Source organism: Alligator sinensis, unplaced genomic scaffold, assembly GCF_000455745.1.
Source record: "Alligator sinensis unplaced genomic scaffold, ASM45574v1 scaffold617_1, whole genome shotgun sequence".
Lineage (NCBI taxonomy): Eukaryota > Metazoa > Chordata > Crocodylia > Alligatoridae > Alligator > Alligator sinensis.
The window spans coordinates 1,232,918-1,247,425 of NW_005842291.1; the positions used below are offsets into that span (position 1 = coordinate 1,232,918).

General features: G+C 43.4%; 1 protein-coding gene across 1 annotated transcript in view; it reads left to right on the top strand.

Moving 5' to 3' along the window:
* SLIT2 (slit guidance ligand 2) overlaps positions 1 to 14,508 on the top strand; it is a 469,229-nt gene that overhangs the window by 400,549 nt on the left and 54,172 nt on the right. The window contains exons 21-25 of the mRNA XM_025209503.1: positions 678 to 746; positions 2,993 to 3,064; positions 3,271 to 3,342; positions 10,613 to 10,684; positions 12,382 to 12,545. Coding sequence (XP_025065288.1) covers positions 678 to 746; positions 2,993 to 3,064; positions 3,271 to 3,342; positions 10,613 to 10,684; positions 12,382 to 12,545 — 449 coding nt within the window. The remainder of the gene's footprint in view (positions 1 to 677; positions 747 to 2,992; positions 3,065 to 3,270; positions 3,343 to 10,612; positions 10,685 to 12,381; positions 12,546 to 14,508) is intronic.

The window sequence follows — 14,508 nt, forward strand, 5'->3', positions numbered from 1 at the left end:
CCCTCCACTTGGCCCCAAAAGCACCTACCTCAATAAAATTTTTCATTACTACCTTGTTTGGCTGTATATGATTGACATCTACCCATATTCATTCCAAAGGGCAAAATGGAGATAATGTAGCTCAGTGGTTCTCAACCTTTTTTCATTTGTGGACCCCTAAAAAAAAATGTCAAATGGAGGTGCAGACCCCTTTGAATTTTAAATGTGGGTATTCACATGCATTTAATTGATCGTAGTCATTTTTGGTAACCCCTTAGACATAGTCTGTAGACCCCCAGGGGTCCATAGACCACAGGTTGAAAGCCACTGATGTAGCTTTTTGCTGTCAATTCCTATTCTTACTTAATTTAATTCAGACTCTATTGATTCACAGTAAATTACTTATGGAGTTAGAATTTGTTTTTATTTGCCCTGTCTGTAAAATGGTAATAACAATACCGATCAGGTTTTTTTAAATGGCACTATAAAGGGCTAAGTGGTTTTTTTTATTATTATTGTTTTGGATGCATATATCAGACTCAGGCAGCTGGCCCTCAGCCATCCTGCTATCCTGATGCTAAAGGAGGAAAGTTGTAAATAACTGTGCCTATAAATTACTTGTCCTTATTTATTGTTTTACTGTAACATTTTTGTCTTCACTTTAAATTAAAGAATAATACTTAATTTTTCTATTGTAGTTATTTGGATGGAAACCAATTTACCCTTGTTCCCAAAGAACTGTCTAACTACAAGCATTTGACACTTATGTAAGTACCTTTAGAGCATCTTTCAATGCTGGTTGATCGAAAAACTACTCTTCCATTTAATGTAATAGTTACAAGAAAAACATAAAATGTAGTGGACCTTTTAGCAAGTATAACTCCAAGGCATGTTTTATAAATGAGGATATTTTTATGCTGCTGGTCACAGCACACTTCATTGCAAAGTAAATAGGCAGGTACTACAGTAAACCCAAAAGGGAATTCAGAACCTCACGAAATGTGCATTAGAGTAACTAATAGCTTATTACACAGATATGCAGTTACCCTCCACCAAGGCACTGAAATGATTTCAATTATAGAGAAAATATTCTACTGTTTGTTTGAAACAAGAACAGTACATGCATTTAATATAGCCCCATATGATCAATGGTTTAATGCCTGGAGAAGAAAGCTTAGTTAAAACTTTTCATGGTTATTTCCAGCTCTGCTGCTGACTCACTGAGTGATTTTGACCAAGTCACTAACCTCTCTAGGCATCAGCTAATTCATAAAACAGAACTGATACTATTTAGGTGCCTCAGAAGGGTTTTGTGAGAGAGAGAGGTTTTCAGCTGGTGTAAAATATTATAGACCTATTGACTTAAGTAGAGCTGTAACAGTTTACACCAACTTGGCATCTACCCCATATTTTTAAAGCAAGTTTAGGCTTAAATACAGTCAGACATTAAAATTTGGGGAGGATTTAGAGCCCTCTATCAAGACAATTGAAATGGTTTTCCATCTACATTGCAGTGCATTTCACTTTTTCAAATGTAGAAAGAGATTTTTTTTTTCCCCACAGACTTTCCAAACCCTGTCAGAATAAATTATAGCATTCTCAAATATATACACTGGAGACCTACAGCATTTGTGAATTTGTTCCATGAATGAGATAGGAGGCCCTGCAAGGACCACAGTTTTTCATGCCATAATGATAAATTCTCTTGTGTCATGAACTTATGAAGTTGTGATCACTTGCAGTAGTGATACCCCACTCTTCATTAGGAAGGCTTCCGGCAAAAGCATAGATAGTGATGACTGTTTATAAAATAAATACAGATTTCAGTATAGGAATAATGGAGTTAGTCACAAAGGTCTGTATTTTAATAAATAATTTTGACTGATTACAAATACAAAGCACAAACACAAAAAGTTCAGTAAATAAAGTTTACATTAGTCATCTAAGATTCTAATAGAAGATTCCAAAGGTAGCACACACAGTATTATTATGTTTTTAACAAATTCCTTTGCTGTTAAAGAGTATCTCTAAGTACCTTTCTTTTCTCACGTGCATTATAAAAGAACCACATTATTTAAGTAATCTTTGTTCATAGACCTGTGTTGGGTTTATTTTTAACCTAGATAAAAATTATCATACAATCTTTATCGCATTATCATTTCACCAACTCGTTTGAGGGAGGCATGAGTTATTTCTTCCAATTTGATATACAGTTAAGGTACACAAGGCCAAGGGCCCTGGCAGACATTACATTTATGGCACAATTAACATGTTAAAACTCAAGAAAAACAGTATTTTCGGAAAGTAGAACTAATTCAAGTTTCCCTCCAGCATATTTTTTCCAAACTTTCTTTATACCAAGTACAGTCCTCTTCAAACCTAAGCCTTACATTTAAAGCTGAAAGGACATTAATCATTAGTTATTTAGCAACCAGAAGAACTTAAATTGTTCCTCCTACATACAAACTGAAGATTTTTCACTTTACAGATGCAGCGGACACAGCCACAAGTTGAGGGACATAGCACCTTGTTGAACATAGTGATGGGGGGAAGATTGTTAACTTTCTTGTGGTTTCCTCTATGTTTTAGAGCAGCATACACATTAGATGTCAAGTAATATTTATTCAGATGTTATTAGGGAGATGGCTAGAAAGATCCCCATTTCAAAACATCTCAGATCTTCATTCACAAGACTAATATTAGGTTCACTGCTGAACTATGTTAAGGGTCTTACTTGAGTAGCATGATGGACATTTGCATTGTATATGAATTAGAAGACTGCATTGCTTTGCTTTTTTTCCTTTGTTGAAATGAGAGTGCTTTCCATTTTGCAGAGTAAAACACTTGCTTGGCTTGTATGTGGCATGTGACAATAAAACATATGTTGTTTTAAATATTGATATCAGTAACAATACTACCTCTACTAATAAAAAAGGTAATTTCAGATCTAGAGTATGGTGTTTCAGGATTTGTGCAATCACAAGGACTGAACTTGTGAATTTATTTTTTGTAGAGATTTAAGTAACAACAGAATCAGCACTCTTTCTAATCAGAGCTTCAGCAACATGACTCAGCTGCTCACCTTGTAAGTTTTAAATATATAACAATGAATGTTTGAAAAGATTACTGTGGTCATTGTCTTGAAAAGAAAAAGCAACCAGTTGACATTAAAACTTGCTTGGTTTGTAGGCTGTAAATTAACTGTTCTCTAACTGGGTATAATTTCAAAAGATGCTCTACATTGTGTATAGTTTTTGTTTTACTTGCTTACAATATATTCTATGCTTTCAGAATTCTTAGTTACAACCGTCTGCGGTGTATCCCTGCACGGACATTTGATGGGTTGAAGTCGCTTAGGTTGTTGTAAGTAGTGTGAGGTTTTTTCGTTTGTTTCTTTGTTTGATGTTTTCTGTTCTTGTTTTTGGGTTTGTTTGTTTGTTTTGTTAAACTTCTCATGTGCAGCAGACTGAAAAACCCATGGGGAACTAGTATCTTTTGAAACTTTTTGAATAGTCATCAAAAATATTGTGCTACTTAATGTTTTTTTGAAAACTTTAAGTGCATCAATTTTAGCTTGTGGATTGTTGCTGGCATTCACTCAATGAAGAAGTGTGCCTGGGCAGATGAATCTCAAGGTGACCAAGTAGCATAAACTTTATAAACTACAGAACTAGTTTTATTTAGGCAGGGCTGGTTATTCAGAAACTAATTATATTTGCTTGGGTCGCATATTAGATATGCCTGTCACAAGGGAAGTTGAAGCTTGTTTATATTACAAGGATTAAGGGGAGTGAGTGGGGGATGACCTAAAAAGTTTGCCTCACTTGTAAGAAAAAATTATCTGCCTCTCTTTCCTGAAATAACCTGTCTCTATATCATAGATCATAGAGAAGTAGGGCTGGAAGGGACCTCCAGAGGTCATCTAGTCCAGCCCCCTGCCTGAGACAGGATCAGCCCTATCCAAAGCATCCTATATACAATACATAATCTAAGCTCTACAAAAGACTAATATCACCCCCAATACAACACAGACCTAACACCCTAGCCTGCCACAGGTAAAGCAGGGTAACCACAGTAGCCAAAATCCTGCTTCTATAAAATGTTGTCAATATATGCCCAAGAGATCCTGGGTAGAGGGCCATGTCCCCTGCTATAGAGCAAGTCAAAAAAATCCCACAATCCATTCCAGTCAGACCCTGGGGTGAAATTCCTTCTTGACCCCAGATATGGCAATCAGCCTGACCCCAAGAGGACTGTCTAGCCAGGAGTGTCTGGCTTTGGTTACAGCAGGAGCATTAGCACATCCCAGTCAAAGTCCCCTGCCTTGCCTGTAGCCAACAACCAATGCCTCTGAGGAAGCCTTAAAACACCCTGAAACACGCTGGAGAAAGGGTGGGGTGGAGGCAACTAGCAAAGCCCAGTAGCATGGGAAAATACCCATAGAAGAACACAGATAAAACTCTGTCTAGATCATCCCCAACCAGTGGCTCTCCATCTTCTTCTTGAACACTGTGATAGAGAGTCCAGCAATTCCTTTGGCAGTCTCTTGTACTGCCTTACTATTCTAACAGTGAAGAAGTTTTTTTCTGGATATCCAATCTAAATTTACTTTGCTGCAACTTCAAGCCATTTGTCGCTGTCCTCCTCTCTGCAGCAAATGAGAAAAGGCACTTTCCCTCTTCTTTATGGAAGCCCTTCAAGTATTTGAAGCCTATCATGTCCCCTTTTAACCACCTTTTCTACAAGCTGAGAATACCTAACTCTTTCCATATCCCCTCATAAGACTTGCTTTCCAATCACTTTATTGTCTTAGTTGTCCACCTCTGGACCCTCTAATTTCTCCATGTCCTATTTAAAATGTGGAACCCAGAACTGCATACAGTACTCCAGATAAGGCCTAAGCAGGTGCCAAGTAGAGAGGCACTGTCACTTTTCATGTCTTGCACCTAATGCTTCTGCATCTCAAAACTGCATTTGTCTTGTGTACAGATGCATCACAGTGCAGACTCGTATTGAGTGACACCTTGCATTTGTCTGCATTGAACTTCATTCTCTTAGCTCTAGCCTACCTTTCTAAGATCCTTCTGAATTGTGCTTGTAACCTCCAACATGTTTACAGTCCTTCCCAGTTTCATGTCTGCAAACTGCTCAAGAAGCTTTCTATGTCAGCATCCAAATCTTTAATAAACACATTGAACAGCACCAGGCCCAGGATAGACCCCTTGTGGGACTCCTCTCAAAACCTGAGGTGCACTGATATATCGGTTCATATTGTATTGGCACTGATAAGAGTAAAATTGACATTATCAGCAATCAGCTTTTTTTGGCTGATGTAGCCAATAATGTCACCAATAAATGCCATGTCCATGGACGCAACTGCAGCACGCACATAGCCCGGAGTGAAGCCCGGCAGCTTGAAAAGCAGCATTTGGCCAGTAAGTCTGGGGAAGAGAAGGGGCATGGGGGTTCAGATCAAGGCCCCCACAGTGAGTGAGGGAGTGGGGCTGGGGCAGGGGTAGGCGCTGCCCAGCCAATGTGAGAGAGATTCACGGACAGCTCATCTGGGGAGCTCTTGCCACTGCACACACCTTGGGGGGAGGCATGGGAAGCATGTGCCCCCTGGATTTGTGTGCGGGGCAAGGGCGGGCTGGAGCCAGGGGCTGCACTGACCTCTTCCTGGCAGGAGGGCTGGGCTGGGGCTGTGCTTGGGGCAGGTGGCAGCAATGCTGGGGGGGGGGGGGAGTTACGGGGTGGGCTACAGCCACCCCAGAACTCACCATATTCCCTTACATCCCCCCCTCCCAGTGCCTCCACTGCCACCCACCCTGAGCATAGCCGCAGCCCAGCCCTCCCCACTAGGAAGAGACCAGCACAGCCCTTGGCCCCAGCCCACAGCGGACAGCCTGTTCTAACCCTGCGCACAAATCCAGGGGACACATGCCCCCCATGCCTCCCCCAGGGGTGTGTGCAGTGCTGGGAGCTCCCCCCCCCACTCTCTGGATGAGCACAGACTGCATATTCACAATTGAATTGGTGTCGGCCAATATGGTTAATAATCAGCCAAAAAAATTCTGTATCAGTGCACCCCAACTCAGAACGTCCTGCCATTCTGACATGGGCCCACTACTAATTAGCCTTTGCCTGCAGCTGTTGAGCCAGTTATCCACCTTGTAGTAATTTTATCTAGCCCACATTTCGCCAATTTATTTATGAGAAGGTTCTGTGGGACCTTATCAAAAGCCTTGCTGAAGTCCAGATGTCCTATATCTACAGCATTACCTTCATCCACCCACGCAGTTACTTTGTCAAAGGAGAACAAGGTAGAATCTGGAATGGGCTTCCCAGGGAGGTGGTGCAGTCTCCTACCTTGGGGATCTTCAAGAGGAGACTGGACAAGCACCTAGCTGAGGTCATCTGACCCCAGCGCTCTTTTCTGCCCAGGGCAGGGGGTCGGACTCGATGACCTACTGAGGTTCCTTCTGACCCTAATGTCTGTGAATCTATATGAAGTTTGACGAGCTTTAGTCCAAGTACCCCCGGCACTATTTTTTAGCGCAGCTATGCTGATACATCAGACACAGGAGTCTGCTGGATCTCAATCAAGTCTGTTCGAATGCACTCTACACTCCCTGCTCTTAGCACTATGTCATGGGATGGGGTCCCCAGGGATGGCCGTGATGCCTCTAGGGCTCCGTGTGCATGTCAGTCTTGCCCAACAAGCACCCTTTCCCTCGCCTGCCATGTCTTGCTGGTAATTATAATAAATAGGGAGGCTGCCCTCGAGTTTGTGTTTGGACACAGTCCTGATGGACCCTACTGAACCCTGTGGGTTCTTGGACCCCTTTTGGGTCCCGCTCGAAATGGATGCCTCACGGGACACCCTCAGCTTTATGGGCTAGATGTGTGGCTCCAAAACCACCACTTTACCACACCCCAAGCCTCATAGATGGTATTTAAACGTTATCCCTCTGAGGCCTTAGTCTAGTTCAGCCTCCTGTCATCACCAGGCTCTCCGCAGCCCTGTCTCTACGCCCACACTGGCGGTGGGGCTTGCTCACCCTCTTTGCCACTGCGCCCCCTGGCACTGCGCCTGCTGGTGTTGGGATCTGCTCACCCCTTTGTTACTGCACCCCCTGGCACTGGGGTCTCCACATTGTAGGGTGCCCCAATGAGGTCTCCACCTTCCTCAATAGCCTCGGCCCAGTCTACCAATATATAAACAGCAACCAAAATACAAGCCTCTGGGATATAACATAATACAAGCAGTTCAGGGTGTGCTCTGTCTCTTTAAAAGAGTCAAGCTTCCCCCAGTATTAAGTACCTTGTAGGCCAGGGTACCTGGTGAGGTCCTGGAGACCCCTTAGCCCTATATGCAGCATATCAGGCAGCCATAGCATCTCTGGGCAATTCTTCTCTGCAGGCTCCTGTCCCTGTCTGCTGCCAGAGAACTAACCCCTGCTGGCCTCGTCCCTAGGGTTTATATCTGCTCAGGGCCCTGCCTTCTTCCAGTCAGCTGACTGGGTGCAAGTGCAGATTAATTCTCCTGTTAGCCTGCTCCCACAGTAACCTACACCTGTGGGGTTTCTGTCTGGCTCCTAGGGTCCTCTCCCTAGGCAGTTTCTGCTCTTAAAGGAGCAGGCACTTTAGTGCCCTGCAACACTCTGCACTCATGTGTAGGCGCCCAATGTGTGGGCAGTCCAGGGCTTAAGAGCTCCAGGATCTTCTAAAATCAATGTGTAACAAGCCCCTTCATTAATTTATCCAGCTTACAGTGCTTCTAATACTCACCATTTTATTTAGCTTAACTAATAATTTCTTCTGTGGCACCATATCAAGTGCTTCACTGAAGTCCAGATAAGTGAAACACTCTACATTTCCTTTGTCTGAATGATTTTGTATAAAAGAAAAGAAAGGTGATGAGATTAATGTAACGGAGCCAGAGGCTCGCCATTACTATAATATAGAAACAGCAGCAGGGAGTTCTCTAGGTGAGGGAGGCTGCTTGTTATGAGTTGTAGGAGTTTGCAACAGTTTGATAGAGTAAAGCTGACTTGGGCATCAGAGTGCCTATTGCTGAGCTTGCAGTCCTGCAGTAGTACAGTAGGGCAGAGCTCTGTTTTCACAACAAGGACACTACTACAGCTGCTAGACTAGCAACTGTAGGCTGCCTTGGAAGTCAGGCAGCAAGGCCAAATAGAAACACTTGTGGGTGGCTGGGGAACCACATGACCACATGGGTTAGGGCTTGGGAGGCATATAAGCCCAGGGCCTAAGCCACAGTAGTCAGTTTGGCCCTGCAAGTCACAGGGAGAGGAGCTCTGCAGCAAGCTGGCTGTGGCTGAGCTTATGCCTGGGAGCAGCAAGTGAGCTTGCAGAGAGCTGGGACCCAAGATGAGTAGTGGGGTTTGTTACATAGCCAGTGTGCTGAGAATCTTAGTTATGACCAGAGTGCTCAATCTTTTCATTTGAATTTTAATTGGTGCTTTGGGTTGGGTCTATTGTGTGTGGTATGGAGGTCACTCTGGTGCCCAAGGGGTACATGACTTTTTTTAAACCAGCCATGAGCTAGGTTTAAGGCACTGACAGGCAGCAACCAGTGATGGTTGAAGCCTAAGCCAGCTGAAGCTATAGCTTGAGAGTGCAAAAACCAGGGCCAGGTAGCCTAGTATCCAAGAAGGGTGGAGATGGGGCCAGGGGTCCACCGCCTTTCTTGAACAAGACCAGAGCCCTAGATGAACAAGATGAGGGCCAGAGGCCCAAAGCTGAGAAAACTGAGACAGGGCTTGCACCCAATAAGCTAAGGTCTGGTACAGTGCGCTGAGGCAGAGGGGCCAGTGAGAGCAGAGGGGCAGGGGCTGAGAAGGCCAAAGCCCCAACAAGGGAAAGTGATGGAATGGGAACACCTGAGAGACATGGGTGTGGCTGTAGGGGAGGTTGGAGGCCAGAAAATTACCCCTTAAGGTGATTAGTGCCTTGGGGCCAGGAGGGCCACACCTAATGCCTGAGGGGTAGGCAGAAATTGGAGGGGTTTGGGAGGAATCCGCTGCCTATTAGTGGGCAAGGGCTCACTTTGGAACCCTGGGGCAGCCTCCCATTTCAAGACCCAGTAATTGCATCAAGGCATAACAGGCATGAAAAGCAGGGTACCTTAGAGCTGGGCAGGAGTAAAGAGGCCAGTAGGGGGTGTCACAGTCCTGCTACAATTAGTCTAGCATGGTGTACTTTTGGTAAACTCACTACATTTTATTCTGTTTTCTATTCACTTCCACGGCTTTGTTCCTTCACATTTGTTTTAATTATTTTGAGGTGAGTGCTTTTGAGGTGAGATCAGTGAGTCTTTGTTTGCCAGAATCATATTCTATCCCCTTTAAATATAGAAACTATATTTGCTTTCTCCAGTCGCAGGGAGAAAGCAAATCACTGATTTAACTGATATATTTAAAGCCTTGCTATTGAACCTGAATATTGGATGTTCCATCTCTTTCAGATTGCCAAACTCTCTGACTTAAGCATTTTGAGTTCTTTTCTTCCACCTCAGATGTAGTAGTAGCATTTCCAAAATCTGCCTTTGTCCCATCTCAGCATCTTTGTTCTAACAGAAAAAAAGGCAATGTTCATTTATTCTTGGGGAAATATGTAGATTATCCTTAATATCCACCCAGTCTCAGTATTCATGATACTAAGAGGACTACATATGTACCTTAGATATGATCTGTTACTGAAACTTTTTATAATAGAAAACTACTTATTTTTTTAGTACAAGATATCTTGCAGAAGAATGTGTGTTTCATTTCAATTCTTTTTGCATTTTCAAACAAATAATAACTTTATGATTTACTGAAACTATTTCAATAAATGGGGAAAGGAAAAAATGGAGAAGAACAAAAAACAAAATAGTCATTTTACAGTTTTTGTTTAAAAAAAATATTTCCTATAAAAACTACCATTTTTAAACAAAAGGTCGTAGTTATGTGTTAGGTTTTTTTTCTGTCTCCACAGCTACGTTGAAACCATTTTATAGCATGATTGGGTCAGATATCTCTAACATATTTATATTTAGAGGGGGTATATATAACCTTTGTTAGATGTTGTTTTTATACAGATATAGCTATCACATGGTTTTAATCATAAACACGGGTATGTGTAGATGTATATGTAAATGAATGGGTATGTAAAAAGGGAAAGAAACTAGTTGGATAGGTTTGCCCAGTGTGTGACTAAATTAGTCCTGCATTTTGATCAATAAAGAGGCTTCATTTTACAATTAAACTAATTAAAATTTACAACTTAAAATTTGTTTTCATGAACATATTTGTTACATGTGGTTTCCATGAAAAAATAAGTAGAAAGAACATTAAATACAATTTATAGTTAAATGCTAAACATTTCATAAATAGTACTTTTTCTGCATTTCTGCCATGGGTGGGCAGTTGTGTAGTCTTGGGAAGAACTGAAAACCATAGAAAATGCAATTCAGTGTGAGACGGAACAAAATTGGTAAACCTCCAAAATGAAAAATTAAATTTCAAGTTTCTTGCCTCTCTAGTTGACATTACAAATAACAAAACAAAAAAATCCTTTTACTTCTTTCACCCAAAGAAAAGGGAAAACAATATTTTGATTATTTTCTTAGGTCTTTACATGGCAACGATATTTCTGTTGTTCCTGAAGGAGCTTTTAATGACCTTTCAGCATTATCACATCTGTAAGTATTTGTTATTTATATATTGTTACATATATAAGTGTTGATTTCTTGCATACATGAGCATTCATGGAAAACCTTTCTTTTCTGCAGTAGTATCTTCCTATTCTCCTTCACTTCCTGTATGACACAAAAGAAACAGACAAATGGGAGCTTTAAGTGCTTGTTTGGTTTTAGAGGAAGATACTGAATCTTTGTTTTTTGCAATAGAAGAAAAGGTACACCTCTGTATAGAGGTGTACCTGAATTTGATGCTGTTGAACAGCTGCGGTTTTTAAAGACTATATGAACAGTCACCTGCTTTACATCCAGCTTTGTCCTTAGACATGAATATGCCATCTGGAGATTTCACTGAAATTTGAGAGCATGTTGATTATTTTTCATGTCATCCTTATGTCACGGTTGATTCAAATGTTGCTATCAAGATACTCATGTCTTCATGCACATGCTAAAACTGAGATGGGCAATTTGAAAGGAGTAAGGAAAAGGAGGTCAAGGGGGGCAAAGGAAAAACAAGAATTGCTTGTTTAATGCAAAACATGACAAAGGGATTGATTTTTTTTAATTTGGACTTTAACTTACTTTTTCCCCCTTCCTTGATTCTAAGATGGCAGTTATAAGTAATTTTGGCCATTCTCTTGAGAGCATTTTAAAAATGTGTGGTGCACCAGAGCATAGGCACTGTACAATTTTCCCACATGCAAAAAATGCTGTTTTTTATAGTTAACACTGCAGACTTGCCAATATTTTGCTGCTGAATAGGTAATTTCTCTCTTCTGTTCTACCTGCTGGCATTTTTATGCCACCACTTTGTGACACGGTGTCAGCAGAAAGAGAAATACCTCTATTTTTATCCAGGATATGGCTGGATTTTCATGCATTCAAGCCATTTCCCCTATTCCTTGAGAAGAGAAGTTTTGATCATGTTCTTCACAATTGTTCTTTTCCCAAAAAGGGATCTTTGTCTGTAATTTTGAGTTGGGATGCATGTCCCTTCAAAAGGGACAAAAGCTGGGTCATTTTAGCCAGTTCCTAAAAAATATTGTCTATTGCTGATACAAAGGAACTTGCTAAAATAATTAGCATCACAATTTGATTCCTTCCCAATGAACAGCTCTTAAGGCAGTACCTCCATCATGACCACCACTGATGTTGACACCACTTAGTTTGCACAGAGATTTTTTTTATATATATAGGCATAAGGAAGGGTTTTCCCATGGGATCACAGATGAAAAAACAATTAAATCAAAAATTGCTTCTGCCATTCCCAGTGATTTATGAAGGTCATGCAGCCATGAACTCAAAGAAGGAAATACATTGTTTTAAAAAGGTGGTGGGGGCTCTACTTTTTCAGGCTCAAGATTTCTAGGAATGCAGAGGTGATGCTTCATTCTCTGGGTAACTAAATTTCCTGAGACAGTTTTTTTTTTCTGCAGCTGAGGATGATTTCTGTTAACTTACAGACTTTGTCCATTAAGTACTAGGAATGATACAGAGCTCATTAGCATCAGCCCATAACTGAGCGATGGCTACAACTCAAGGCAGAGTTTGCTGCCAAATATCTTTCCTAGCTTCAAAGGCAAGAACCAGCCAAGCCACATGATAAATTTACATTTCAGTCTTTTTCTACTGATCATATTTTCATTTTGCTTTCCGTAAAGCAACTACATAAAACCGTTATTTTTTTTTCCATCTTTCAGTGCTATTGGAGCAAACCCACTGTACTGTGATTGTAACATGCAGTGGCTATCCGACTGGGTTAAGTCAGAATACAAAGAACCGGGTATTGCACGTTGTGCTGGTCCTGGAGAAATGGCAGATAAACTACTTCTCACAACTCCATCTAAAAAATTTACTTGTCAAGGTACCATTTTCTTTTTCTTCTGACGTGAACAATTTTTGAAACGTTATGTCTGCTGAAGAGTTGAGTTGTGAAATAAGAGAACAATCTCATGCTTTCTAAAGATATTAACTGTAACATATTCACCCTAGAGCCCATGGTCATCCACAGAATCAAGATAGATATTTCTCATAGTCATGGCTCTATCACAGAACAAATGCTCCAGTGTCCAATTCTTTTTGGCTAGCAGTGCCCTGAGAAGATTTTCTTCTGAAATTGTTACATCTTACACTGTGTACTGTACAGATGTTGATCAGTATTAGTGCTAGCTCCTCCTCATTCTGGGCTTACCCGCTGCCCTGTGTCCCCTCACCCAGCCCTGGGCTTCCTCCTGCCTCCCCATTTATTTATGGCTGCCCATGCTGTCTGTCCTAGGGGAGCAGGCAGGAAAAGGTTAACCTGGCTGCCTTGCCAGGCTGCTGTTCTTCTCTGGGCTTAGCCCACCCAAAGTGAAGCTGTGGCAGCATTGGGGGGGGGGGGGGGCAGGCAAGTTAACCCTTCCCTGCCTGCTCCCCCAGATCAGACAGTGCGGGCAACTACAAGTAAGCGGGGAAGGGGAGAGTGAGTGGGGCTCTGGAGTGCTGGAAAGGGAGTGGGGGCAGTGGGCCTAATGTGGGCGAGCAGAGTCGGGGCAGGTGGGGTGTTTACACTAAGGCGTAACCTAGAGTGGGTAGCACGGCTCAGAGATCATCCTGCCCTAGAGTGGCATAACTTTGAGCCATATGATGAGTGCTTACAACCAGTTTCAGGTGTTAATGTGTGGACAATCCAGGGGTTACTGTGTAACAAGGCCCTCAGTGGAGTAGTATCCCAAGGTACATTAATCTTTGGCTCTAAATGAGATTCTTGCAGCTCTCATATTTGATCAACAGGGATTCTGTTTTTTTCTGATTAAAAACTTCAAATTCTCTGATTAAAAATCCAAAATCCGTGATAAAAAGTTAAAGGCCCCCCACATCCTCTCCCAGTGCTTCTGGTGCCCCGCACTCCCCCCCCACAGTCTCAACAGCCCTCCTGATGCCCCTCGCAACAGCCCTCCAGACCCACAGACATACAGACACTGACACCCACCCCAGGAGGTAAGTGTGCATGGAGGGAAGGGGCGGGGCAAGGCAGGGGAAAGGGAAGGTGCTGGGGGAGTAGCTCAAGAAGGCCGGGGGGAGAGTGCCCCTGTGCCCACTCCCAGGAGCAGGGCTGGGAGCTGAGGGCAGGGGTGCCACTCTGTGGGCCACACACATGCCAGCCAGCTGGCCTGACAGGAAGTTCGCACACGGAGGCTGCCACCACAGCTCTGCCACTGTACCCTACCCCATCCCAGGGCCACCTGAATGGCTTTGTGGGCAAGTGACGCAGGGCACAGCAGCAGCAGTGAGTTGGCAACCACTGTGTGCAGGCCACATATGTGCCACCCGGCCAGGGGGTGAAATGAGGGGCTTGCATTCAGTGGTATGCCCCGCAACCAGCTGCACGGCTCTGCTGTGGCATCTGCATGCAGGGTCGGGGGGGCTTTGCTGGCAAGCACTGCCACCATGGAGCCATGCCCTTCGCCCTAGATCCTAGAGGTAAGTGGGGCTTGGGGGCTGTGGGGCAGGGCTGGGGAAGATGATTTGGGGGCTGATTTGGGGGTGCTGCTGGCCCCAGGTGGCACATCAGAGCTGGGAGCAGGGCCAGGGGGTCAGGGCAGGGGTGCCTCTCTGCAGAGGGCTTTGTAGACAAGTGATGTGGGACACCGTGTGGTGGTGCTGCACACGTGCCACCTGGCCGGCTGCGCAGGGGAGGGGGAGATGGAGGCTGGCATGCAGCCAGAGCACAGCTCTGTGGTTGGCACTGAAGCCACAGTAAGGGATAGGGGTGGTGGGGTGGGGAGGAGTTGGGCTCGCACGTGGTGCTGCTGCTTACCTAGAGGCCCGTTACGGCGGTGACGGCC